At 35.8% G+C, this 27,527-nt stretch overlaps 1 protein-coding gene across 11 annotated transcripts in view; it reads right to left on the reverse strand.

Annotated features, from left to right (window-relative positions):
• The window catches only part of FUBP1 (far upstream element binding protein 1), a 42,556-nt gene extending 15,161 nt beyond the window's left edge, over positions 1–27,395 (reverse strand). Inside the window, exons 1-23 of one of the 11 annotated variants that reach the window (XR_003256840.1) lie at positions 27,163–27,394; positions 25,906–25,996; positions 24,857–24,919; positions 23,979–24,017; positions 23,582–23,621; positions 22,631–22,680; positions 22,466–22,537; positions 22,160–22,217; positions 19,175–19,337; positions 18,994–19,092; positions 18,802–18,903; positions 18,013–18,115; positions 17,828–17,928; positions 17,052–17,193; positions 15,714–15,874; positions 14,353–14,507; positions 14,183–14,262; positions 11,447–11,575; positions 10,716–10,790; positions 5,385–5,530; positions 3,735–3,832; positions 2,797–2,844; positions 276–1,923 (exon numbers count right to left, since the gene is read on the reverse strand). Coding sequence is in view for 7 of the 11 variants with exons in the window: in XM_026086748.1 (XP_025942533.1) it covers positions 3,794–3,832; positions 5,385–5,530; positions 10,716–10,790; positions 11,447–11,575; positions 14,183–14,262; positions 14,353–14,507; positions 15,714–15,874; positions 17,052–17,193; positions 17,828–17,928; positions 18,013–18,115; positions 18,802–18,903; positions 18,994–19,092; positions 19,175–19,337; positions 22,160–22,217; positions 22,466–22,537; positions 22,631–22,680; positions 23,582–23,621; positions 23,979–24,017; positions 24,857–24,919; positions 25,906–25,996; positions 27,163–27,276 (2,022 nt within the window). In the remaining 4 variants the exon portion in view is untranslated. Of the gene's footprint in view, positions 1–275; positions 3,833–4,657; positions 5,015–5,384; positions 5,531–10,715; positions 10,791–11,446; positions 11,576–14,182; positions 14,263–14,352; positions 14,508–15,713; positions 15,875–17,051; positions 17,194–17,827; positions 17,929–18,012; positions 18,116–18,801; positions 18,904–18,993; positions 19,093–19,174; positions 19,338–22,159; positions 22,218–22,465; positions 22,538–22,630; positions 22,681–23,581; positions 23,622–23,978; positions 24,018–24,856; positions 24,920–25,905; positions 25,997–27,162 lie in introns of those variants that run through there. The other 10 variants (XR_003256839.1, XR_003256841.1, XR_003256842.1 and 7 more) reach the window with 10 other exon arrangements.
• Positions 27,396–27,527: the final 132 nt, after the last annotated feature.

Raw genomic sequence — 27,527 nt, forward strand, 5'->3', positions numbered from 1 at the left:
TGCTCTTGGTACAAAGTTACCTTATAAAAATTTTTCTTTTGCCTCAATAAAATAGTTACAGATTCTGAAACATCCTGAAAAAACTCACTGATAAGCTGTATGATATTTTGAGTATTTATCTTAATAGCAGTATTAAGAATATATTTTACTTCATTTCATGTGGGTGATGTTCATTTCACATAAATATTAGTTGCTGCTATATTCAGTTTTTCTGAAGCTGTAATTTCAAACTAATGAAGGCAGGGGTAGGAGCATAAAAGAGACAAAAGCATTGCTATTATTATCCATCGGTTTACATTTATTGAGAAAAACCATACAAAAACATTATACAGTTAACGTGTACCCATATTACATACAATATCAATGCAAGCTCAAAACCACATTTTTGTAAAGCATTCAATTTACCTCAAGTCCAAGCTGCATCTCCCTAAGACACTGTTCCCATCACAGTTGCCTTTTAAAGCCAATCTTCTTTTTACACACGGGTAGTTTCTGCAGAGAACACTTTTCTCAGGACGAAAATGCATTTCACATGCACGCAAGAGAAATATTTGTGCATACATAAGAGTTTTATAAGCTATTACTAGGAAAGAGGGAATCCTGTCAACTGTATGCTTTCTGAAAGGCCCAGTCCTCCCTCCCTCCCACCATGTCCAGAAAAAAGCAAAATAAAAAGCTTTTAGCATGCAATGAAAAACTTAAAAGCTACTTCGGAAGGGAACAGGGGAGAAACAGTTTCTATCATCCAATAAAATGCCACTAGTGAAAAGATGAAATACTTCAAGAGAGACTGTGCAGTGAATAATGATACTGTCTGCCTGAACAACTTAAATACATGGCATATGATCATGCTAGATAAAAGATTATCCACCTGGTATTTTATTTCATGTCCTGTCTTAAAGTATATGCTGCAGAAAGTGGTATGAAAATGCTTTTCCTACTTTGAACATTATGCTTCCTTTTTAAAGTTTTGGTACTCTTCGCATTCTACTTAATTTGTGGGACCTTAGGGAAGAAAAAGCAGGAAACATTTAAAGACACCTTTGGGCAAGTTCATTACACTTCCAAGAAAGTCCAGTTATCTTATTGGATCAGGATAAACTCCAGTAACATATTTTCTGTTCTCCCAAGAACTGAGAGTTTGGGGACAGAGTTGAAAAAACAAACACTATGCTTAGTACGAAACAGCATGCCTGTAAACCCAGCAATGAGCAAGCTGAAAGTCAGTATACCTCAAATGCTACACACTAAGGCAAGTTCATCTCATCTTCCACACTCTAGCAGTATTCTAATAAACTGGCTTTTTCTTCTCTATTTCCTCCCACTGGCTAAATTTACATTAAAAGGCTGTTAAGATATTTTAGGAACAACAGTTGTAGACAAAGCAACATGTAAAAAGAAGCGAACAAGTGACTCACCCCAACACTAAATTCACAGTATCAAAATCCAAATGGTACACACCTAACTTTCTCTTGTCAAAAATGAATCTGAATTACATATTAAGCTACAAATCATCAAATATGAAGTGGCTTGAGAAACTGAAGTACAACTATTAATTTAGTTCAAAAAGTCAATATACCTAGCTTGACTGTTTAGAAGAATATAAATTAGAATAGATGGTTTATATTATTAAATCACATTTTAAAAACTTAACAGATTATGGAACATTTATGGTCAAACAAATAGTACTTTAAAGAATGAAAAGTGATCAAAACAAAAATTATACCCTACACCAGTATGTATGGGATACATTTCAAATCTGTTATGTTTTTGCCAATTTTACCTTCTACATGGAGCCCTTCTATGGTCCATGCTCATCGGCTCACCAATGGCATACACTCAAAGGATTCCTCTTTATTGGTAGTAACTATCTCAGGACCTGATTCTATGAGCTATGATTTGGTGCTTGCAGCATCTTCAGCACTGTGTGTGAAAATGAAGGCAGTATTTTTGAATATTTTTCTTTCATGTACAGATAAGCAGGACTTTTGAAAGAGGAGCAGCATATTTTAGAAACAGAATAATCAACAACAAAAAAAAGACTGAATAGATGCTGCTTTACTTTAAGCTAAAAAAAAAAAAAAAAAATACCAGACCATCTATAAGACATACAAACATTTTAAACTGGCAAAATATACAGCAATTCAGTTAAAATATCAAGAAACAGGAAACACTGACTGCTATATAGATAAAATATTATTTGCTGTACTGTTAACAATTGGTGCACATGCTTTTTCAAATAAAATATACTCGTCTGCAAAATTCTAGAGTCTATTTTCCTACCATGTCAAGTATGAATAAGCAAACTAAATTATCTAAAGATTCCACTAACACACTATAACTGTAAGACAAGTTATCAAGTTCAGTGATAACAACAAGTTATATTCTTTATACTTAGGTCTTACTCGTTGAGTGGGAATAGTGCCCTACTATAAAAAAACATTTGTGAAGGCTGTTGACGTTTCTAACCAAAGTATTTCCTGCATATTTTTAACGGTTTTGATTCTTTAATTGCAACAATTAGCTATTTGAGAAAAAGCAACAAAAATGACTTATTTTGATTAAGTTTAATTACTGCAATCTACTCATCTTTTCTAAAAAGATACATATTTACCTAGAAATATAAACAGTTGTTTAAAAACTTAAAAGACTTTCCACTGAAATGGAACCGTAAGTAACAATGCATTTGGGGAAAGCAGCTGATTGCTTTTCAATACACAACCACAAAGATCTCACAGGGACAACATTAATGTACTGAAATATATTAATTTATATACTTCCTTAGGTTGTGCTTACCTGTTGCTTTTTTGCAGCAGAACCTAAGGTGGAAGGTCTGGGAAGGCACTGTGAAGTATAAATAATTGCACTGTTTGCAATTAATAAGATTTTATACCTTAAATGAATCAAAATCAACAGCCTCCATTTTGTGAATGATAAAGAATCCAGTGAATTTAAATTTTGCTCAGTTTAGTACATAATAAATGCACCATTCTACAAGGTTATCTACAAAATACCATGCAAAATATCTGAACTATTAAACTTCATACCCTACACTAAAGATAGCAAATACCATCCTAGCCTTTTTTTAAACTACCAGAATAATTCCTAATTTTAAAAGGGATAAAAATAATTCCTTCTTTCTACAGCACAATACATACATTGCTAATTACCTGAATAAAACTACTTCAATTTTCAACCTTAACTTTTTGTTCTCTGTGCAGCCACACTAAAAAAGTTCATTCTCAAAACAAAATGGTATTCCAAAAGATAAAGCAAGTAACAGTTATAAAATTATTTAAAAAACATACCTACATCACTACATATCTGCAAACTAACTAAAGACAAACAACTCCTGTCTGACAAGTGGTTCCAAAAGACTTCAATGTTACGATATGCATACTTAAATACACTGAATAAGATAGCTCTTTGTCTCAGGTGTACTAATGAAAAAAAGACTATTACTCAGATAAACAGAAACATGATTTTCTTTAGCTATTGCTAAACGTTTCAAGAATACTTACCCAGAAAGCTCACATTATGTGTGTATATATATATATATATAATGTATATATGGCACACCTATGTTTCTGAATTAAGAAGCAATTATGATTTCCTAAGATAATCAGCACTGTATTCCAACATAATATTCACACAAGTATGGCATTTTCATTATGTGGAACATTGACAAAAAGATACTGTTGCAGTTCATCAATTTGTCATTCTGATGTACTTACAGTGCAATGCTCCTTGAAGGAACAATCAAGGATGATACACAGCACAGTCCTCCTCACCCCTATAGAGCTAGTTCTATACTGGCTGGATCAAACCTGCACTTCAACAGACAATGGCAAGACAGACTGTATTGCATGTAGTCTAATATATGCAAAGAGCCAATAAATATGCAAAGAGCAAACATAGGATTTCAAGAGAATCAGATTTTTAGTATGAGCATTAGAGTAATAAGAAGGTTCAAGTATATTAAAAAAAATCATTTGATTCAAAGACTGGTCTTGAGTATTTACAAAACAGAAGTTATCTGCTCTGCAGGAAGTTCTCAACCGCTCCCCAACACTCAAACAAAACAGCGTTCAAGGACAGATGCAATTTTTGTAACTACTATGCATACCACATTGACCTTTCTACACTGAATTGAACTACTTTAAACTGAAGGCTTAAGCACAAACACTTAAAATAAATTTTATAACTAGTCTGAAAAATCCTTAAAATAGTTATGCAGGAACAGTTTTGAAGTCAAATATTCAATTAAGAACAAAAGTAAACTGTTATAGCAGCTGTGCAGGTCTCAAACAGTGGTTATGTATAAAAGGAAATTTCACTGTTAATGCAATGGAAGTATGCCAAAAGATCACCTTCTTAAACACATGCAGTTTTTAATCAAATAGAAAGAAAATTAAGATATCAAGATTACTGGTGCTAGGCAGCAAAATACAATGAATGAAAGAGATCCTCCATCTACAACTATTCTGCAAGAGGGGAAAAACATGCTAACGACAAAATTTTAAACCCAACAAGATTTCATGGAGGGGGGAGGGAAAAACAAAAACAAAAAAACCTCATTTGTGTACAGGTACCTTAATTCGGCATTGCAAATCAATCCTATAATTCTTTAAATACCCACATATCCAACTTACCGACACAGGAGGTTTCATATTATTTATTGTAAAGCACAAAACAGGCATTTTAAAAGTGATAAAGTATACATTGAAAAAGTACATTTATATCACAAAGCATTGACCACATAATAATCGCAAATACATTTGCTGGAATGTGTACATCTACACTAATACTAAAAACAAACCATTTTTCATTTCTACACAGAAATATTACCTCCTATCAGTAGTGATAGATATTTTGTACATTTTCAAAAACACTATTTTTTAAACCAAACAAAATTAAGATCTTCATCAAGGCGTCTGCATCCATACATTTAACAAAGGTTTTTTCCCCCACACAATGAAGCAAATACTGTATTGTCCACTTCTTATTATTGGCCCTGTGCAGAAGAGATACATAAGAGATACACAAAAAGTTAAAGAAAATCCTTTAAATCGAGCTAACTCAGGAGTGAAGCCTTTAAGAAAGAAAAATTGGTTAATGTAAATGGTGGTGGCTTCTTGCATGGTTTTCAAAACCCTGGGAGGAGAAAGTTTTTCTTTTTTTTAAAAAAAATCAAAATCACCAAACGTATGGACAGAACTCAAGTTATCAGGTAAAACAAAGTCATTTATTAATTATTCTGATAGTTATTTTGCTAGAAAAAAAAAGATGCATACTCCAAAGGTAACAAAGCAGGAGACATGCAAAAAAATATCTATAATCACTCAAACAGAAGCCAGCCAAAAAGTACTTAACAAACTTTATACCTGTGGTGCTGGAGGATGTTGTGGCATTCCCTGCGGGCTCGTCTGGGCGTAATACGCTGCCTGTTGTCTGTAGTACTCAGCCCATGCTGCACTATAATCTGGTTGACCACCTGGCGGAGCCCCAGCAGGCGCAGGAACTGCTTGACCTACAGGTAATTAGAATTATATAGTATAGCTTTGTTGCTGCAATAAAGATGAGAAAAATTAAAAATAATCCCACTGCTAACAAACATTACCTTGCTTTTTGTAATATTTCTCYCAAGATTTTGAATAATTTTGTGACTGCCCTTTTCGGTCTAACCACTCACCCTACTTTCATGTAATGATTCCCATGTAAGGAGAAACTGAAGATGCATAATAAGGACAGGTGTTTCCACCTTCTTGAATCATGTTCCAGAACAAAAGTCTTTAAGCATGCTGGTCTAAACCAACTTGGAACAAGCAATTAAATTAAAATACAGTTCAACAAGGGAGATCACTTTTGGACATCTGCCTAGACTGACTTTACCTTATTGTACAGGCTGCATTAAATAATTCACCAGATGCTAATTTATTAACTCTCCCAATTTTGACATCCTTAATGCAAGTCCTGGATTAATGCAGATTGTTTATTTTTGTTAACCCTTTATTCTACCACAGAAGACAGTCCTGCAACTTCTCCTTCAAACCCTCACTCAAGTTCCAAGCCTCTAGGAATAACAGTACACATACACAAAACCCTAGACTTATAGYTGACAACTGTCAGTCTTCCCAACAAAATCAAGTTGCAACGCAAAAACTTTATAAGGATGCTAAAAATACAACAGGACTCTAATGTATCCAAAAAATATTATAGTCAACATTTAAAACCTCAGCCACATTATTTACCCAAGGAAGTTTGTCCCAGACATCTTTGCTTCTTTTTCCCTTCTCTTAATTCAGAAACATACAAAACACTCCAGAATCACCAATATCATCTTCGTGAATTCTTATGTCAAAGCTGCTTTGCCAGTTACCACTGCAAAGAATACCCACGACTATTAGCGGAACAGCTCTCTCTACTCATGCATCTGTGCTCAGGCTTGAATACATCCAGACAGAAGGGCCTAAAATGAAGCAGTCTATATAAACAGCTACTTAAACTTCCCAAACAAAACACTGAAATGCCATATTTTTGTAGTCTACATTCTCAAGGGGTTAAAACTTTGTTTTTTAGAAAAGAAAGTCAGGATTAGGATACTAGAGTAGAAAAAAAGGAACAAAACACCACATCCGATCACACTACTTCAAATAAATCCAAGTAAAATGGAATCATGCAAGCTGCACGTTCCTTTTCTGAGATGAGGCACCAAATCTGATCTTTTATCATCAAAAAAGTGGCAGCTTCCTAATGAGAGAGGGCTCAGTTTTGGTTCCTGAATGAAACCAATTCACCTTGGAAAGACCAGCATCTGTCAACTTTTATTCAGACTGAAGATCACTGAGGAACCTTATAAGGAACACGAGTATCAAAACATTCTAGCAAACTGTCTAGGATATCAGATGTAAGCATTAAAAAAAAAAAAAAAAAAAAACTTTTACACAGAAAATTCAGCATTTATTGACATGCATTTTCCCAATCCTCTCTAAAATAATGTGCGAGGCAAAGAAGAAAATTCAGCATTTATTGACATGCATTTTCCCAATCCTCTCTAAAATAATGTGCGAGGCAAAGAGTCTGAACATTTGGCAAAGCACTACCCTGAATGCATTCAGAATAGAATCTTCCATTTTCCAACCATATATGGAACTCACATAGTTAGGTTTTCCACTTACTTGGTAGATAGCACTTGTTTAAAAACAAAACAGAAACAACTTCTCCATCAGTTTGTGGGTTACACAGTAAAGCAACTGTTATCATAGAAAAACTAACTCAAATTTCTTCAAATCTTAAGAGCTGAAACCACACAATGTCTGATGTATGAGCAACATGGCAGGATTTACACTTCCAGTCAATAATTTTAACCAAAATGGTCTTTAATAGCATTATAAATTATCCCAGGATACATTTTTTGCAAGTTCACTATGAAACGGTGAAATCACAATTCCATTTACAAATTAGTAGCTATGTCTGACATAAGTTATGTCAAAGCTAAGGCATTTTTGTACATTGTGACATGAGAATCTTTCAGCATTTAAGCAGTTACCCCAAGGTGGTGCTGAAATTCAAGTAATTATCAAATGTACAAAATTGGATGTCTATTGAATTCCTTTTCTCGAACAGATTAGAAAAAAAAAGTGACTATTTTAGTTGCACTGTTGCCCTACCAAGTACTGCAAGGGATTCTGAGCCTGCACATGGAACTCAGCAGCCTGCCCAAAACCTCCTCTCAGCGTTCAGAACTGCACTGAAACTGTACGTGCTCATCAACGTCCAGATTAACCAGGAACACCTTATTAAGCAAGACTGATAAACTACATATATGGAAATATAAGAGAAACAGAATACTTCTCAAGAGAGAAAATGCCACATGATTCTACAGTTCCTCCATTACTCAATCATGAGTGGTGATTTTAGCAAGAAGAAAGCTTTTCTTTTCCCCTCCCCTAATACAGCAGAGGAATCTTTAAAGAACACTTCCACTATTTTATTATGGAATCCTTTAATTAAAGAGCCAATCCTACACATTTTAGAAAGATTAAGTGATAGATATACAAACTCCTATGATAATGTATAGATCATTTACTGAAATCTGTCTTCATGTTTAGTGGAAACTTATCCTTGGGAGCTTTATAGGCCCCAATTATGTAAATTTATTTCAACTCTCGTAGGGAGAAAAAATAGTATGTCTTCAATTGAAGATAACAGCATCTATATATCTTCAAGAGTTAACTGAAAGCAGTGTTATTAGCTGGTAATACTGAAGGGAAATTTAAAACAAGTTTTCTGTGAATTTATGGAGTACCAAGCAAAGAGAGAGTTCAGGACACCTACAAGATCCATGAACAGTAAGTTAACGGTGCGTGAAAGTAATTTAATTACTTCAGTCTAATTTTTGTTATTTTAATTGTATTTAGCACTCAAGCAATACTCCCAGAATAAATTAAGAACCTGAAAAAGGATGGATTTTGCCACTACATTTCTGAGTTGGAAACAAGCTATTTTCATGTTGCTGTTATTATACCCCCCCCCCAAAAAAAAACTGTTTCCTATGCTTAGTCTAGTTGGTCATTCACACCTAACAGTCTCAAAATTCTACTTGAAAAAAATCTCAAGTGCCAATTGCAGTATCACATCCAACTTGCTCAACTTGGTACTACTGATATTGAACTTGCCACATGGATTATCAAGGCTAGTTTTCTTCAGTAGCAAAAATAAAACTACTTGGGCTTTAGAAGTTGAGGGAGTTCAGTTCTCTGAAACAGCATAGATAATTGCACACAGAGCTGTCATTAAAATTCTTATCTGCACTGTGAAAAATCTCAAATAATTCCTGTACTTCCTACCTTTCCCCTTCCACAATGAGTTACCGGCGACATTAACATTGCAGCACTACAGAAAGTGCAAATAATGTGAATTTTATCTGAGAGCCTGAAGACCGCAACAATTTGTTGAGAGTGCGCCTTCCCATTTGTCAGCTCTCCCACTTCCTAACGTTGTTGTTAAGGGACAGGGAAGAAGCACCACCTAGAGTTGATTTAAAGCTAAATGGGGAATCTTTGCCTTTCTACCTCACTTCTTCACTTCATCCTCTTTAACTGCATCTTAATACAAATGGTATCCTTCATCTCAAAATTTTTAACATTCTGAAGAAGCAGAAAATTCTCATGCTTTACATATTCAAGTTATAAAGGTCCAAACATCAAGAGTTCTCCTTCCAGGGAAAGGACCTGATTTAAACTAGAAGAAAAAAAAAATGAAGATGAGAACTGCTTTTCTGTTTTTCCTCTCACTGATTTGCTCTCTCGGGTTTTATCTATTTAACATTTTAAGAGCAATTCTTTACATCTCTCACTGAGCCAAAAAGAGGCAGACAAATTCCTTTTGGGACTTAATCCTCAAAACTCCATCTCAACACCTTTCACTAGCTGGTACATAACCAGAGAAAACATCAGCTGAAGTAACCTAGACTTTCTTTTCCAGAAGTGACAAATTAGAGCCCTTGTCAACAAATTTAATTATTCTTAAAAAAAGCAAAATAAAAAGCCCTAGTACTCTGTGTTCAAGAACGTGAACTGAGCTAGCAGAGACATTAAGTAGTTAACAAGGAAGAGAAAGAACGGAAAGGCCCATCAAATCTTAAGAGTGTTTGGGAGTTCTATTGCAATCTTCATAGTCTGACATACAATTCTTCAAACAAAATCATTTTTCCCGTTTCATTTTATCACTTCTGCTATGCTAAAATAAAGTCAGTATGTCCTGGCAAACAGTCTGGGATCAACCTGGTTGAATGCTGAAAAGAAAAATAAAACATGCTATTCACCTTATGTCCTAATTCTGCTTTTTAATACAGCAAGATAGAAAGGGGGAGCAGGTGGAAGAGGACAAAAACCCCAAACCAGATGCTGCTTTATGTCTGGTCAGACAGATACCAGAAAAAGTTCAAGTATTCGTAAGTCCACTGGTCTTCAGTATACAAATTTAAACCACCTACAATATCTACGGGAGGACAATATGGTCAAAATATTGACCTACAAGGCATTCTGATTTAAAAGATAACAGCACCTTTGGCCAATGCATCAAGACCATGTATTCTTTCCTTATTCAGTAAATTATAAAACAATTAACTTGCATGCAAATACATTTCACTTAAAAAGTTAGTTCAAGCAATATAAACTCAAAAAGCTATCAGCAATATATAAACTGTGGTTTAAACGCAGCTCTTAAACATTGCAAAGGGCATATGATATAAATGAAAGCTAGTCATGAAACTTTAACAACATGATCATATAAAGCAAAAATTACAAGAAAAAAAAATAAGTATGTGTAACCTTAAGAGCATTAGGTAACACAACTACCAAACACAAAAACAGCTTAATAAAAAAACAGATCAAAATTGAACTCCGAAACTTAAAAATATACATTAAAAATATTTAAATGGAAAGACCTAAAAGGTACTGTTTCCCAGTGATCAAGTGTAGGTGTTTCACATGATACCAACTCATCTTCAGCTACAAAGTATTTTTCCAAAGCTGATACGAATACAAGAATGCCTTAAACCTAAGAAGTCTGTTTTTCAGCAAACTTCAGGGCTTTTAGTACTATAATTCCGAAGACAGATGGATGGGGAACTTTGTTTTGTAAAAATCTCAGATGAGATATGGAAGTCTCCTCTAACAACTTTGCAACAACAGAAAAACATGCACACATACCCATTTTTTTGTAGTACTCTTCCCATGCCTTGGTATAGTCAACCTGCCCTGCTGGTGCTGGATTTGGCTGATCTCCTGAATTATATAAAAAAATATAAATATATATTTAAAAAATTGTTAAAATAAGACTTCTATTTTTAGGTTTTGTACATAGAAAAACATACAAATAACCACCTGAACATTGATAACAAGCCCAAATAATGACACTCAATTCTGACACTGAAAATCCTATCTGCTACAAGCTACTACAAATACAAAAAATAAAACAAAACAAAGCCCCAAAACCAAAAATGAAAAAACCCGCCACACTAAAAGAAATCACAAAAATTTATTGTGTTTTCAGGATTTAGGAAGTGCATACCACTCACATACAGTACAAAACGACTACCTAAAATTTAAGTTTGAGATTTCATCCAGACGCAAAAGTTATAGTAGTACAACTAAAGCAGTAATTTTCCTAAACCATTTAAAGTGATGCAACTGTTTAAACAAGTAACAATAAGAGTTTGGCTCATTCTACTTTTAACTGTAACTGCAGAAAGTAGATGCAATTAATTCAGATCAAATGGCAGGGAAATATCTCTATGGAATTGTACTAAAAGCAATGCTGAAGACTGTAAGCAAGGGTTTTCCAAGGAAACTGGCTACCTTACAATAAGTTTATTATTGTCTTACATATTGGGTAAAGAGGGACCTCTCCCCTCCAACAATAAAAAGTTTAACTGTTTTACCTTGTCCATTAGTTTGGGTTGTAGCTGGTCCACCAGGAGGGGCTGCAGGTGGCGGCTGTGCTTGTTGCTGATAGTAGTGAGCATAGTAAGCTGCCCATGCGGCTGAATTGGGATCTGTTCCTGGCTTGCCTGTGAAATAAAACAAACAATTATAAAAGTGGTATGAACAGAGAGTTGATTTCAATTAACAGTGTTCTAAGCACTCTTATTTTCCTCCACGGAAAAAGTTCATCTAAATCAAGTAACCAGTTCAACCTTGTAAGTATCTTTTCTTTCTAACACAAACTATCAAGTTTAAAACAGAGTACAGTACAAAGTAATTTTTATAGAGGTGCCGAGATAAAAATCTTTATAGAATCCTTACTACTACAACAACTTTTACTAATTTTTTTTTTTAAAGATGATGAACAGAAACAGATTTTCAAGTTTATTTAAATGGCCATTTTACTGAATGGCAGTAACAATGAATCATTCTAGCACCAAACAATTTAAAGTTTTACTTTTCATAATCTCACACTAATACCACTGATGCAAGCACAGGCATCCCAAATACATTTTTCTGAAACAGAGGAATACAGATCTTACTAGGTATTTGCAATTTTTGTCATTTAAACCTTAAGATAACAGTAAAATACAGAAATACATAGTATTTTAAGAACCTGAATTCCCATCCACGACTATAAGGCCTTATTGTTCACTTGCAGCTTTTTAGTCTAACATATGATGATAGCAACACTTGTATCTTCTGTAGCTATCTCCAATCTTCCCCTTATTTTTAACTGAATCTAGTAAGTCTAATGACGCTGCTTCCTACAGTTTTATTTCTCTGATTTTTTCACATGCATCTGTTAAAAAGTTTACTCTCCCTGTAGAACCACACACAGGTGGATTATATTAACAGATTGGCAATCCATAAAAAACATGCTTCTATTTTATTAGAGAAGATAGTGTTCTATAACAAGACCTGCATCCTTAAAAAAATGAAAATATCTGCAAATAAATGGAGCAAACTGATGAAAAAATTTCACATGAGGGTAAAACTGATAATTTGGATGGATAATGTGGTTGAAAGCGTATTCCCTCCCCCCAGAACAAAAAATAGGTAAAGGATTGGCAAACTGAAGAGAAAGAAGTAATCCACTGGAAAAGGCATTCGGGGGTGGTGGTGGGGAGCCCACACACCCTGGAAGAAAAAACCCAGAACAAATTACTACTAAATGAAATACAAGAAAAGTTAGATGTAACCACTTACAATGCATACAGTAATATCAGCATATTGAAAACAATGTTAACATGCAGTTTCTTTTTCTAATTACACTGCTTGCAGTGACAATGGTATATTTAAGCAGTTTTAACGCTCTGGGCAGGCAGAAAACTGTCAAAGGATAACTATCATGTCTGCTATAGGGATGCTTCCATCCAGGACAAGCAGTCACAAACCTAGCTGAACATGTTTTGTTATTGAACACAATGCAAAGCAAGAGGAACCACATCTATTGAACACCTTGGAATGAACAGAAAACATCGTATCTTTGCTCATTACAAAACTGCAATGACCCTACACAGCCTCATCTAACATAAAACTAACACATACTGTTATAAGGTTACTTCCACATATCAAAGCTACTGCTCTAGAAGCCCACACAGCAGGGATTCACCAAAAATCTCAAAAGAAAATCTGACTGCAGTTACTAGCTCCACTTTCAATTGACAAGATACAAGCATGGTTCAGAAGAAAACATCTCTGAAAAAAGACTATAATTGCCCTTTTGTTTCACTGAAACATGCAAGTAAACACATCTGTACCAAACTCATTCATATAAGTGTTAGTCAAAAGACCAACTGATTCCAACTGCATATGGAAAAATGAAATAGATTTACAAGAGGAACATTTATCAGAGAATCTGAAGTAAAAACAGACACTAAGATGAATATTTGCCATTTTTACAGATCTTTATGTAGATAAATTGCTTTATTAAAAAATTAAGAGTTGGTAATGAAAAAGGCTCCAACTTTGTCAGTGGTTTTGGATTAAATCAAATCTCAGCCTACTAAAAGTCTCAAGTCAAATCACTTTGATTCATTCTACCTTCAAATACTGGTAACAGACATTTTTAAATATTAAACTGAATGCACAGAGAGCTACCATAAAAGTTTGGGAACTGCAACTAAAGGCAGTTCTTCACCAAGAAAAGAGAAAGGAAGACACAAACAACACAAATAGAAGAACTCTAGATTGTAACGACTACCGAAAAACTACTACTCTTCACTAATGAAAGATGCATCAGGACCAGTGGCTATCAGAAAATACTTACTTCATTACAACTTAAATCAAAATCTTTTGATTAAAGTTCTGAAGAAGTTCTACCTCAAAGACACTGCAGAGGTGCAAATGCCTCAACCATCTGGCCTTACCATGCCTTCTTAACTGCAGCACAGTTTCCCCACTTGCTCTAGTCCAAGCACAGGATCTAACTTAAATAAAAGGAAGAGAACTAAAACTTCAGGAAACTGGAATTAAGAAAAAGAACTCCCAGTCTTGAGAAATGATAAACAGGTACAGGGGAGAAAGAGAGAAGGGGGGGGAGAAGGGGGGGGGGGGAAAAAAGGATTCTAGTAAGATGTGTTTCAGAAGAAAATGCAAAGCCTCAAAACATACAATGCATATGCTTTTAAGGACAGAATGTATTTACTGAAAGTATATCCATGCCACAGTAACTGTGCACCATTTCTTACCTGGATCTGGTGGATTTGGTGGCTGCCAGTGTGGATAAGCATTTCCCCATCCTTGTGGGGCATATGGGGCTGGAGGACCACTATTAAACAAAAACCAAAAAAAACAATATACAGTGAAAACCAGTCCCAGGGTTACCCTACAAAAAACAGCTAGCTGAAGCAATACTTACTGAGGTGCAGGACCAGGAGGCCCTGGATTGTAAGGAGCAGGGTTATATGGTCCCATAGGAGCACCAGGACCTGGTGGACCAGGAGGTCCGTGCGGCCCAGGAACAACACCATGGGGTCCATGGGGAACTGGTGGACCCAGTGGATTAACTGGACCCTGCAACAATAATAGCACATAGACGAAAAATAAACCCTGAAGTCCTCCACTTCCCTGCAATTTAAAATTCTAAATCCAAACTACTTAAAAGTATCATCTAGAAGGTTTTATTCAGATTCTTAAAAAAAGACAATTCCCTGGAGAAGCCATTCTTTCTGAAGGTCAATTTATTTGGCTTATGGCTAGCTAGAGAATAGGTGGAGTTAAAGCAGCTTTGGCCGTAGTAACAAATAGCTGCATTTATCTTGCAGTGCTTCTTAATGAAGCAAAGTAATGCTCCAGTCCAACCCTTCCCCTCATTCCTCAGGGAAATGCTTTATAATCACATAACATTAAGTTAAAAAAAAAAATCCAAGTTCTCATATAATAAAAAAATTCTCACGTTTATGGGCTGTTAATAAATGTAAGACCACATGACTGACTTTCACACTCTTAGATGTTACAAGGTAAAAAAAACCCAAAAAAGTGAATACTTGTAACCCAAACAGGTAAAATAGAAGTTTTGCACCATCAGTAAGCGGTTACCTTTACAGTTTTAAGTTACAATTCAAAACAAGTTTAATTCTTTGAATTAAAGAATTCTACAAATAAACATGTTTTTTCCCCACAAGTTGTATTTAAGAAAGCAAAGAGCATAATTTTTTAAAAATAAATTGATACATTTAAATCTGACTAATCTTACATACTAAACCAATGAGTAAGTTCAGTTGCAAAAAACAGGAAGTAAACTTGATTACATGCATACACAGAAACAAAACTGCAATGAATTTGGAGCATATACTTGGGTTGCAGATGATATCCACCTGAACATATTAAGATTGAAACATTAACCACATAAYTTAGCAGTTTTAGGATATCCAGGATATCTTCATAGTTGTCAAATATTTTCATTATCCACAACAAAGTGGCTATCTTCTAGAATGCAGCATTGAGAAATATACTAAGTTATATTAAAAAATAACATGGAATAAATTTTTTTTCTATTTCAAGTTTTTGCTTCTTTTACCGTACCAACAAAAATGCAGATTAGTGGTTATGTTTTTATCACTTTAAACCCAGATTTACTATTACTATTTACCATTATCAATTTATTATCTGATGAGGTAATTGGGGAGTAAAATGGAAAAAAAAAATTCTCCACAAAAAAGCCTCACTTCCTGTTCTGTTTAGTTATAATAATAAAAGAATATACGGCTATATACTCACCCCAATCTTTTCTTCTATAAGTTGTCGTGCATAATCTATTTGCTGGGGTGTTCCACGGATAGTAAACATCTTCATGTTTGGATCTGCATTAGGTGGGGGATTTCTCTGAAGTTCTATTCTAGCACCAGATTGCTGGCTTATACTTTTGATAGTTTCACCACCTACAATACAACATACAACTTTCATGACATGCAGTAAAACAAAAATACTAAGATTTAAATCAGAATAATGAACTACATGGAAATTGGAAGATACAGAACTGAAGTGACCTATTTTTATGAGCCATGTAAGAACATTCTAATAATAAAAGAAAGAACTTTCCCTTTAGTGTAGTTAGAACCTTGTTTGCAATAAACCAGTAAAAATATATATATTTTAAATTAGACCAGAATTTTGTTATTCAGAAAAACCAGTAAATAATTCCTGCAATGCTGCCTGCTTTTTTCCATTCATGTAAAAATGTGAAATTAGACATGAACAACCAATACCTGCAGTTCTCAATAAAGGCAACCTTAAAGCCTAAGCTCCCTAGAAAACAGTAATTAAGCACAGATGACAAAAAAACTGAAACTGAGCAGATTGTAAGGCTCACATTTTTTGTAGTGCATTCAAACTCAAAAGATAAACTCCCTAAACTAGTTTCTCCTCTTACAGGTTTCTGAGAAGTTACTTGTATCATTAGTAGGCATATAGTTTACAAACAGAGGTCATTGGCTTTTTTAAAATCAACCTTCCAGGCCAAGAACTGAGCTACGACAGCCTATTTGTTGTGTCTGGAAAACACATTACAAACAAACAAAAGATTAAGGTAACTCAAGCATTTCATTTAGGAGCATACAATAAATTAAAATATTTTAAAGATGAAATTCTTTGATAAGTGATTATTTTGATATCATAAAAAAATTGCTACAGCATTCCACTGTAAAAGATATTCACTGGAATATGTGAAAATTAGTTTTAAGAGATAATTACAGATGCAATAACACTAGTCTAATCAAATAATATCAATTGCAAGTTATTCATAATACACAACAACATCTAAGAATCTACCAAACACTACAATATAACTTAGTATTTACTACTTTTAAACACATGAGTTATAAATTGAGTGGTTCTTGACTTTTAACTACCAGAGTATGAGCTTTGAGGAGGAAAAATCTTTCCTTCCAAAAAGGTTATTAGGAGTATTATGATTTAGCTGGATTATGTTCCTCTGTTGTATATGAAACTCTTCGCAAAGGCTTCTCTTGAAACTTCTCTCTATTTGTACAAATGGAAAAGCTTAAAGCTTTTAAAATATGMATATATACACACACACATATATATAAGATATATTGCCTTTGCCAATGATTAATCCAGTTTTGCCAGTGGGAACAATAAAATTGAACTCCTGTAATCCACCAGGAGGCCCCATGTTCCAGTTGCCTTGACCTCTACCCCTTCCTCGACCACCAGGTCCCGGTCCACCAGGGTTACCAGCCTGAAAGCAAAAAAACCACAAATAAGCATATTCTATAAAAACCTCCTGAAAATAAATCATTAATGCCAACTGCTTACTTTACTTTTTTCTTAGAATAATCTCATCGTTTAATAACAAAAATCTAACGTTACTTCAGATGGTTACATTGAAGTAGTATCATTTCTAAAACACAAATCACACTTCTAAAGATGTGATCTATACAACTCTGCATATGAAAGATGAAGAAAGAAAGGAAAGAGAAGAAAGCASAAAATAAGTTTTACAAAGATACCATTACTGTCTGCTTTCTGTGAATGCAGTGGTGGGGCCTGTAACCTCACTATGAGCATTCAAAACCATCTTCTAAACAACAATTAAAAGTAGCAGCATATTAGTTATTAATACACAGCAATAGAAAAAGCAGCTCCAAACAGCCAGATTAAGTACCACAATGACTTTGAACCAGTATTACCATTGCGATCCTGCCACTTCCAAAATCATAACTGGAAAAGCATTCATAAATCAGACTGAACTTTGAAGCTACTTCAAAGGATGCCTTTTTTTTTTTTATTTATACATTGATTTTTTAAATTTCAAGTCTTTCTAAAAGCAGGCAGGAGTTTTTAGATGGAAAACAACATAAGCATTACCCAACCTGAACACTTCGAAGAAGATCTGTAATAATTTCTGCAGCATGTTGACATCTATCTGGAGGCCCTGTGATCTGGGCTATTCTATCTGGAGTTGTTCCATCATCTGGAATAAAAACAATCTTATTCCAGTATATGTAAACCAGTAAATTTATACCCATCCACAGAAACATATGGACATGTTACCAACCTGGCTTAAATTGGATCCTAACACCAGCATCATTCTGTATCTTTTTTATCATCTCTCCATTTCTTCCAATCACAATACCTACAGCAAACCGTGGTATTGGAACCTTAAAGAGAACAAATTTTTTCAAGATGTCAACAAGGCAAATATTCCTACCAAATTCACAAAAATCAAGGGTCACGTATTAGAATGGCAGACTAGGGCCAGCCCTGTGCCACTTTAGGCTTTTTGAAATATGAACTTTTTAAGATTGGCAGTAAAAGTCACAACCTCACAAATACTAGCGGAAAGCATCAAAAGAGAAAGGGATCCTATGCACTGCAAGTTCTCACAAAGGCAACAATTCCAGTGGAYATCATGTTTCTCGTGGTCAACAAACAAAATTCCTGAAGGGTCTAAAAAACAGATACTAGCAGATGAAACTTCCAGCCTCACCTCTGATGAATGGTTGTGATCTCATGACTTTCATAAGAGGTGGAATTAAGGATCTTGCTGTAATGGCCAAACTCTAAGTTCTAGAATGTCATCCATCATTATATACTTAACCAAACTTATTTGCTTCCTTATAAAAAGATAAAAATCTCCAGCTAGCCAAAGCTGTTCGAAACTGCTGGTAATGTAAAATGAATGATGTACACCATTTAAAGGCACATTTCAGCAATGATTAAGTAATACTTACATGCCACAATCACTTTTGGAATCTGGTTAAGAACTTTCAATGGTATTAACCAGCTTAACATTTTAATGTTAACATCTCAAAATACAGYGAACAAGTTTTTCAACCATGCTTACGTCTATCCCTTCATTTCCTCCTATTCTTGACCCATATTCGTTGCGCACCTCTCTAAAGCCACCTTGATCACGAATTAACTCCAGCACCATTTCCTTGGCTTGCTAAAAGAAGAATGAAATTTCATTTAAGTACTGCAACATCAGGTTAAAAAACAAAACAAAAAAACCTCTGAATTCTGAAAGACTCCTTACTTGAACTTTATAAGGGTCTCCAGTTATCCTAAGGGGCTTGTCTGCACCAGTGTTCTGTGGACCATCTTGAATCATGACCATTTTGACACCTGCTCGCTCCTATTTGACAAAAGAGAGGTCAATACCCACTCAAATCCAGATTTGATATTATCATGCATTTAAAAAAAGAATACAGATATACCTGTAATTGTTTAATTGTCTCTCCACCTTTTCCAATAACTAATCCTGCTTTACTTGCTGGAATCATAATTTCTTGGACTGCATTTCCAGGTCCATCACCATGATGAAAGCCAGGTGCAGGTCTTCCCTTTTCAACTATCTGATCAAGTAATCTTTTTGCCGACCTGTCAAGGAATATATACACTTATGAATACAGTGATTCCTACAAATACTGCTTGCCTACACTTGTTCYGCTTGGAAAAAAAAACATTTTTTTCATTATCTTAATAGCTTTATTCACTTAATACTTAGTTGAGAAGTGCATTAGGGGCCTATCACAAATCCTTCAGTGCACACTGTCCAGTTTCCCTCAGTATCTTTAAAGAAAGAGTAATCTTGTATCAAAGATGATGTGAATCTCTATGGAAGTGGTTTTGCCTCTTTTACACCAGGTCTCTTTCCAATGTGTATTCTTCCAGTGTCAAAATAGTGAACAAACTCAGCAGCCCCTTTTACAGGTGGGTATTACCTCTTTCCTGGCCATTTGGTTTTGCCAAGTTTGTGGATTTTAACTATTTTTAAGATTACTATCTCCCACTTAAAGCATCCAGTATTTCAAGCATTACTAGGGAACAAAGAAGAAATAGAAACAACATGCTAAAAGATGAGGTGAATCACACACATTTTTATTCTCTACAATGAAATCATAAGAAACCATCACATTTATAAACTGTACCCTTTTCTAGGCATTGTCACCAACCTCACTACTGTATTTTCCCATTTGCTTTACTTCCCTTCAACCTAAACGGACATGTTCAGCAAATCACTCTTCCCCTGGCCTGCTGCTGAGCTGTTAGTTCTAAATAAACAAGGAAGAAGTTACAAGTTTCTTCCCATCATGATATTCTAATGTATCAAACACCTCTCTCTAGGCTGAAGCAGGTTGAGAAGAAGCATCTAAAAAATCAGTTTACAGCATATATTGTTCTGCTAGAAAGAAAAATCAATTTCTACTTAAAAGATGTCACAATTTGCAGCTAAACTGAAACACACTATCTCAGTCAGATAAAATATCAAGGCCCACAAAACAAAACCTTTGTCACATGTACACATCCATACATTCATATAGGAACATCAGGACAGCCCTCTGCAAAAATTAACATCTGTTGAAAAATTTCTGCAGAATAAATATCATTCTTCTTACTTATACTCAATAAAGACTCAATGAATCCTATCAGTAACTTTAAAAAGATCAAAATCTAAAAAYTGTTAAGAGAAAGTAATTCCAATAGAATGTAGCAAGTGGTAGACCTAAAAGCATGCCAATGTCAGTCTGTAAGAAAAGGTGGTTCTTTACCAAACATATGTAAAAGTTATCATCTCCTCAAACATGACTGTCATTCCAGAACCTAGAGCTATGTAAGAGCAAAACTTCATTCAGAACAGAAGACGGAAACACTGTCCTTTATATTAACCTTTAAAATATTCCATTGTTAGGTAGAAGAGTTCAAAGAGCTACAATGTACTATTTTTTTTGGTATGTAAAAATAAGCTAGAAGTCAGAAAAGTTCTTCCTATACCGCTAAGTTTGAGTAGTAATTCAAGTAACCTCCCATTTGACATAGTTTTTTTTTCCCCTCCGTTTAACCTACAAACAGCCAATCTTAAGGCAAATCTGTTCAATGTTACTTTTATAAACAAGGCAAAAAAAAAAAAAAAAAAGAATGTAAAATAAACTTAGCTTTAACACCAAGTATGGTCACAGCTGCTGCTTGATTCAGCATGCAAAGTTGGGATATTTGTACTTGTAGGCATTACCAGAATAATGGCCAATAGCAAGTATATATTCATCTCCCACACAGATCAGTCACAATTTGAGTAAAATCACGAGTACTAACATCTGTTAAAAACTCTTCCCTCCAATATGTGGTCAGAATAAGCTATAATTAGAAAGAATATTTCCATAAATAATTGGCTTCTTGAACAGGAGTTTACTTGGCTGCAAGGTAAGAGGTGACTGGCACCTGTTTTCCCAAAGGGAAATTTGTAGCTGCAGGCCATACCTGAAAAAATGAAGTGGGAGCAGCTAACAAACAAGGAATTAGCAAGYTTACTACACTTGAGATCATTCCTAGCAAAGCCAGGATAAATAGGTCTTCAAGTAGTCAACTCAAAGTAGAAAATTTCTATGCCAGTACAAGAAATATTTTCTTAGTTTTCATCCTCTACCCTTCACAGAGGGTGAAAGTTCACTTTGCCAACTCGTATTACACAGATACTACTTTTCATAACTTTTGGTACACATTAGTTTATACCAAAGACACACTTAAGAACTCTGATGGACTGGGCCTTGAGTAACTCCTATTCTTACATATTACTAATTTTCACATTTTCACTGTAATTTTCTTAATTCCAGTTAACAAAGTTACTTTTTAACATACAATTAACTGTTTCTTTCTGGGTGGCACACTTTAAAAAAAATGAAGTCAAGGGAATCAAGTTCAAATCATCACTGATACTAGAGGCAATAAGAAAAATGGAAAAAATGCTTGCAAGAATCTCTTAAAGCCTTTTAAATGCTCCACTGTACATGAAGCTTTCTGCAGCAACTGAAATACCCATGTAAAGAAAAAAAAACACCCCCAAAAGCCCAAACAAAAGAAAAAAACAAAACAACAAAACAACAAAAGGCATAGGAGCAAAACTACCCTAACACATTTTATCTCAGGCTAAAATCAGTGCATGATAAACACAATCTACAACAGGATCTGGACTTCRAAAAGTTTAAGTTTAGTAATTATATCCATATTTTTGTCTCGTAATTACAAGTATCATGAGGGATGTGACTGCAGATTCAGGGMCTAGCTTGGTATGTATACATTTAGTTGTCACCAGATTGCCTCTTTAACTGCCTTTAATAGAAGCAAAATGGGAAATGCTATATTTAGATCCAAAAAATGGAAGCGTATTGCACAGTTAAGTAATACATGGAATTTGTTTTACTTACTGAACAGACTCTGGTGTTCCAGTTAGCATACAAGATCTTTCAGGCAGGCCTCCACTATCTAAGAAGGTCATAAAATAAAACTGATTTAACAGTAGCATTAAGGCAGAAAGAGATCATGAAACCAAATATGATACACAAACTATTGGAAAGTAGAAGAAGAATCATTGTATCACAACATTTCTTTGGACTGCAATAATTGGGATTAGCACAAAACATTAAAATATACCTTAAATGAAGATACAGATAATTAGAAACAATGATCAGCCTTCTGAACTTGCTACCAACAAATATACCAGAAATAGTTACCAGGCGCGATCTGTATTTTACATCCAGACTCTTGCTGTATGCGTGAGATCTGCTCTCCACCTCTGCCAATTACTTGAAAAAAGAAAATAGAAAAGATATAATTTGTATTAACAGCATCTGCTAATATCCCTCACTATACTGCAGCACTATGTTCATACTACTTACTGAATCCAACCATTCCATCTGGAACTTTGTACTCCTCTGTCATCACAGACCTGTATAGGTTAAATGCAACAGAAAACAATGACCATTCAAAGACCAAACTAGCTTTGTATTTAGATACCTTTTCCAGTAAAACAGATGGAAGTTAATTGCCTCCCCCATCCCAGCACAATTGTCTCCCACTAATTTTAAAAGTCATATGCAAACACAGCTTTCAATGAAACTAGGTTATTTTYAAAGTAAACAACAAGCTACAAAAGTGAATAAATACTATTAGTAGTGGAAAACAGGATGTGACCACTTAAGAGTTTAAATTATAGTATGAATTGATACATGTTTTCCTCCATCCTCTTTATTATTAAGTGGGAGGTGTGAGAAGACCAGTGTAGTATCAAAAAAGTTTCAACTCTATCTCAATTGAAGCATGCTGAAAATACACACATTTCAGTATCTCCTTTATCAAAATTAGGCAAAGGATTGGAAGAATAGTTGGATTTGGCTGTTTATGGAAGAAATGAATGGAGAAAAAAAGTTGTACCAGATGTAGCTGACTGAACAATAAGCTGTACTAACTTTGCCTTCTTTTAATCCACCACATTTCTTTCCTATTTTCAAGACAGGATTGACCCTTTCCCTTCAGACCTGCTCCTAGCTTTGGTTATGGTAGCTATGCTCAAATACTATAAGAGCAACCCATTTTTCTTATGCTAATCTTGATGTATGGCACAGGCTGCTATGACAAAGATAGAACCAGCATGATATTATCAGATTTATTTCAGGTGTTTGGCTTGTGACAGCTGAAGCTGAATTTCAACATATCACTATATTTCTCTCTATATATAATGTATTTCTCTAATGCACCAACATTGCTTTTCTGTAAGAATTTTTTTAAGATACTTTTTTTAGTAAAAAGTGAAGTGGTATATGAGATGTAGTATAGATGTAGACTCTTACCTTTGTTGTTGATGCATTGGTGGTAGTTGATTTCCAAAAGCTATAAGCAAATATTGTTAAAATTAAACTCAAACAAACAGTATTATTTACAACTAAGTCTTTTCTGTGGTTAATAATAAACTTAATTGGATCTACTTTTGGTCCAAGTTGATTTTTTAAGAAGTGTTATTACATGGTATAAAAACATAGTTAAAAGGATTCTCAACTGTGGCTAACATAACATTCTGTCAGTTTTAGAAAGTAGACTCAAACTGCTTCAAGAAACTAAGAGATAAACCGAGTCATTCTTTTGATTTCACTGGTCCAAATACCACCTACCAGATTACTGTTTCAAATTCTTGTTCTGAAAGTTTTACACTTGTTTAGGTTTACTGGCAACAAAATAAAAATTACTTACAGTCATTCTGAGGAGCAACTTTCTTAGCATCTGGTTGATCTGCAAAATTAAGATTTTTTTAAATGTTTGCCAAGAAATTCAAGAAGTGTTTACACCTTTTAGTGTGAACTGTAACTTTCCAGTGCATTTTAGTCCCCCTTTTTTTTTTCTTTTTTCTTTTTATTTTTTCCTCAATTTCAGGAAGTTGATCATCTGAATAAAAGAAAGAATCTCACGAACACTCAGCACTTGGTTAGTATAACTGAAAAGATGTTAGGTTCTTCCATATATCTATTAAGTGGTTTAATAAAAGGCAGTTTTCAGAACACACTGTAGATTGCTCATAGGTACCCAGTCACTGAAACTTAACTACGACAAGGAACAAAGTTTCTCTCTGTTGGTTGCTCAAGCTAATGATGCTTCTATAGTAAAAACCAATTAAAAAAAAAAAATCAAATCCATACAAAAATTAACAACAATTTAAAGAAAAAAGTTTTCTGACAACGACCACAAATCTAGATCAAACATCTAAAAATACAACAATATCACATAGCAATGCAATCTCACTCTGAACATTGATATGAAATCCCTATCCAAATATCAAGCATTTCATAGCATAAAACTTCAAAAAAAAGCAGATTCAAAGCAACTACATCACTACCATCCAAATCCTTTTTGTACAAATAAAGGAATAAAAGGCACAATTAACCTATATCTGAAAAGATATACTTCAGATGCTTTCTTCCCACCCCAAAATAAAGGTTATATGAATCACCATAATTTATGTGCAGCAAAAACTCAGACACATATTCCAAGAAATATTTGTGTCAATCCAGAAAGATCCACTAGTTTATTTCATGTTTACATACTAAACACAGGTAATAAATAAAAATTCCTGCCTTTAAAAGGAGAGGGCATTCCCTCCCAGTGTGTTGTACTGCTCGGACTTGTCCAAGAGCCATCTACACATAAAATAAAAAGAATACATTACATATAATCATCTGAAGCATCATTAGCTCATTTTTGTATATTAAAAACCTCACCGTTAATAGAAAAAAAACTTTATTACAGGACACAAGAACTCCTGATATAAAGCCTTAGTTACAATCTGTAGACTGAGTTTCAATCCTCTTAAAGGAAGAAAAAGGCATTGCTTTTACGTGACACCTACGAGAACATTTCAACAAGCTCAGATTTCTCTCCACAATTTAGTCAGGATTTTGTGTGTATATTAAACATATCAAACCCTGTTAAGTTCAAACTAGCTGACAGAAGAGGACACACACATTTCAGGAGAAAACTTTACTGCAATATAAAGCAAATCCAAAAAGCTGCAACAAGTTGAAAGATTTAAGTATGATCTTATCAGGGTTCACACACGCTATATGCTTAAATATTAGACCAAGCAAAAACGTCTACAAGGTAGAAAATTTACTTTCCTGTCTTTTTTTAAAGTCCTATGCTTTTACAATGAAATGCATTAAAATGTTTATTTGAATCTGTGCAATAACAAAGCATATGAAACAATTCAATTTAAAAAAGTAACCACTTCCTGCTCTAATTGTAACTTACAAGCCGTAATGAGCCCTATACAACAGGGGACTGCATTGACATACCTGTATAAAAAGCATTTCTCAATTATGAATTTATCCGCCCATGTCCCCAGCATATCTTTTCCTCTTTACTGCATTAAAATTTTATTTAAAATATTTTAAAACGGGCTTACATTCACTTCAGATTACAGTTACACAGCACAATGGTTTAAAAGAAATTTCCCCATTAAACTGAAAATGAAAGAGCACATCGCGATCTATAAAGGGAACAAAATGTTTTTATGCTGTACTATGGAAAAAAAAAACACCAAAAACAAAAAAACACCTGCAATCTTTCTGGCTCTGTGGCCCAGCCATACCAAACAAGAATAAATGCAACAGTAATGAACGCATACCTCCATCCTCAAGAGGTCTTTTTTGTCCTCCATAACCGTAGTCGTTTGAATTCATTGATGTACCAGCATCTCCTCCAATTTTTGCTGCAATCTAAACATAAGCAGATGTTGCGAGAAGAAATTCATTCAGTCAGTCCTTATTTATTCCAGGTCTTCTGAACAATGTCAGCGTTTGAAACAACGCATATTAATATCACTCAAAAAAGGTAAATAAAAGGTTGCTGCTAGAAACAGTCCTGCAAACGGCCATGATACCTTTTTCTCCCCAACGTATTCAGGAGACTTTTACACTCATCCTTTACTAAGGATTTCTTCCTATACTCAACTGTTTTTTCCTCTGGCTGAAAAAAAATCTGCTCTTCAAACTGTAGCAACTTTTTTTTTTTAAGAAGAGACTTTTCCTATTTTACCTATACTTCGAGAAAGCCTGCGATATGCCGCAGAGAGCTTGACTGCTAAAACTATTTTAAATCTTAAAAATTCTAGCTACATTTTTTTTTAAATATTGTCAAAAGCGTCATCGGTTATCAGACGGACAAGAAAATTTTGCCTGAGAAACAACGTGAACATCGCCCGTGCTGCAAAACTACAAAAAAAAAAAAACAGCTTCTGGATTAAAAACAAAAAAAAAAAACAAAAAACGAAAAGCCACCCCGGCCGCCTTCGCTCCGCAGGCCGCGGCACCTCCCAACCGGTCTGGGCAGGTTAGCGGGCACCCAGGGCGCCTCGGGGGACACAATACGGGGCTGCGCGGCGGAGCCGCCCGCCCTCCCCTCGGCCCGGCAGGGCGCGGGGCTCCCGATAAGGCGGCGCGCTGCGAGCCGCCGGCCGAGATTGCGCCTCCCCGCAGGCCGGTAGCGGGCACCAGGCCGCGCCGGGCGCCCCCCCGCCCCCGCCGCGCTGCGATGGCGCGGATCCCTTCGGGCCGGGCCGGGGCACCGCGGGCGGCCGCTCAGGCAGCGGGCGATGGCGGAGGGAGGCAGCCGGGGCCTGACTGGAAAATGCTCGCCTGCCGCCAGCCCGCGCCTGAGGAGGGCGGGCGGCGCGGAGGGGGGACGGCACAAAGCTTCCCCCCCTCCCGCCACGCTCCGCAGGGGCATCCTGGCGGGGCGGCCCCCTCCTCAGGGCTCCCCAGGGCCAGGCGCCGCCGGGGCGCGGCCCGCCAGCTCAGCCCGCAGCGCGGCCTGGTCGGGAGCTGCCTCCGGGCCCCGCAGCCCGAGCGCCCATTGATTTGGCAGAGCCACGTTACACACACACCTGCCTAGCCCTCTGCAGCGCGTCTTTAAAGGCATCGTTCACTCCTCCACCTCCGCCGCCGCCTCCCCCGGGCGCGCCCGAAGCAGGAGGGGGCACCGTGGAATAGTCCGCCATGCTCGCTCAGCCACCGCTTCCTGCCCCACTCGCTGCCTGCCAAGAAAGAAAGAAAATGGCGGCGGGCGGGAGCCTTTCACATTCCTGCGCGGCATCGTGCTCGGGGAGGGGGGAGGGAAAACGATGTAGCCTCGCGAGACCTGCGGCAGGGAGGGGCGAGATTTCATAGGGGTGCCGGAGAAAGCCCAGGAAATCTCGCGACGTTTCGCCCTTCCCCTCTGCTTACAGGAAAAAGATATAGAAAATTCTAA

The sequence above is a fragment of the Apteryx rowi genome, unplaced genomic scaffold, assembly GCF_003343035.1.
Source record: "Apteryx rowi isolate R43461 unplaced genomic scaffold, aptRow1 scaffold_7, whole genome shotgun sequence".
Lineage (NCBI taxonomy): Eukaryota > Metazoa > Chordata > Aves > Apterygiformes > Apterygidae > Apteryx > Apteryx rowi.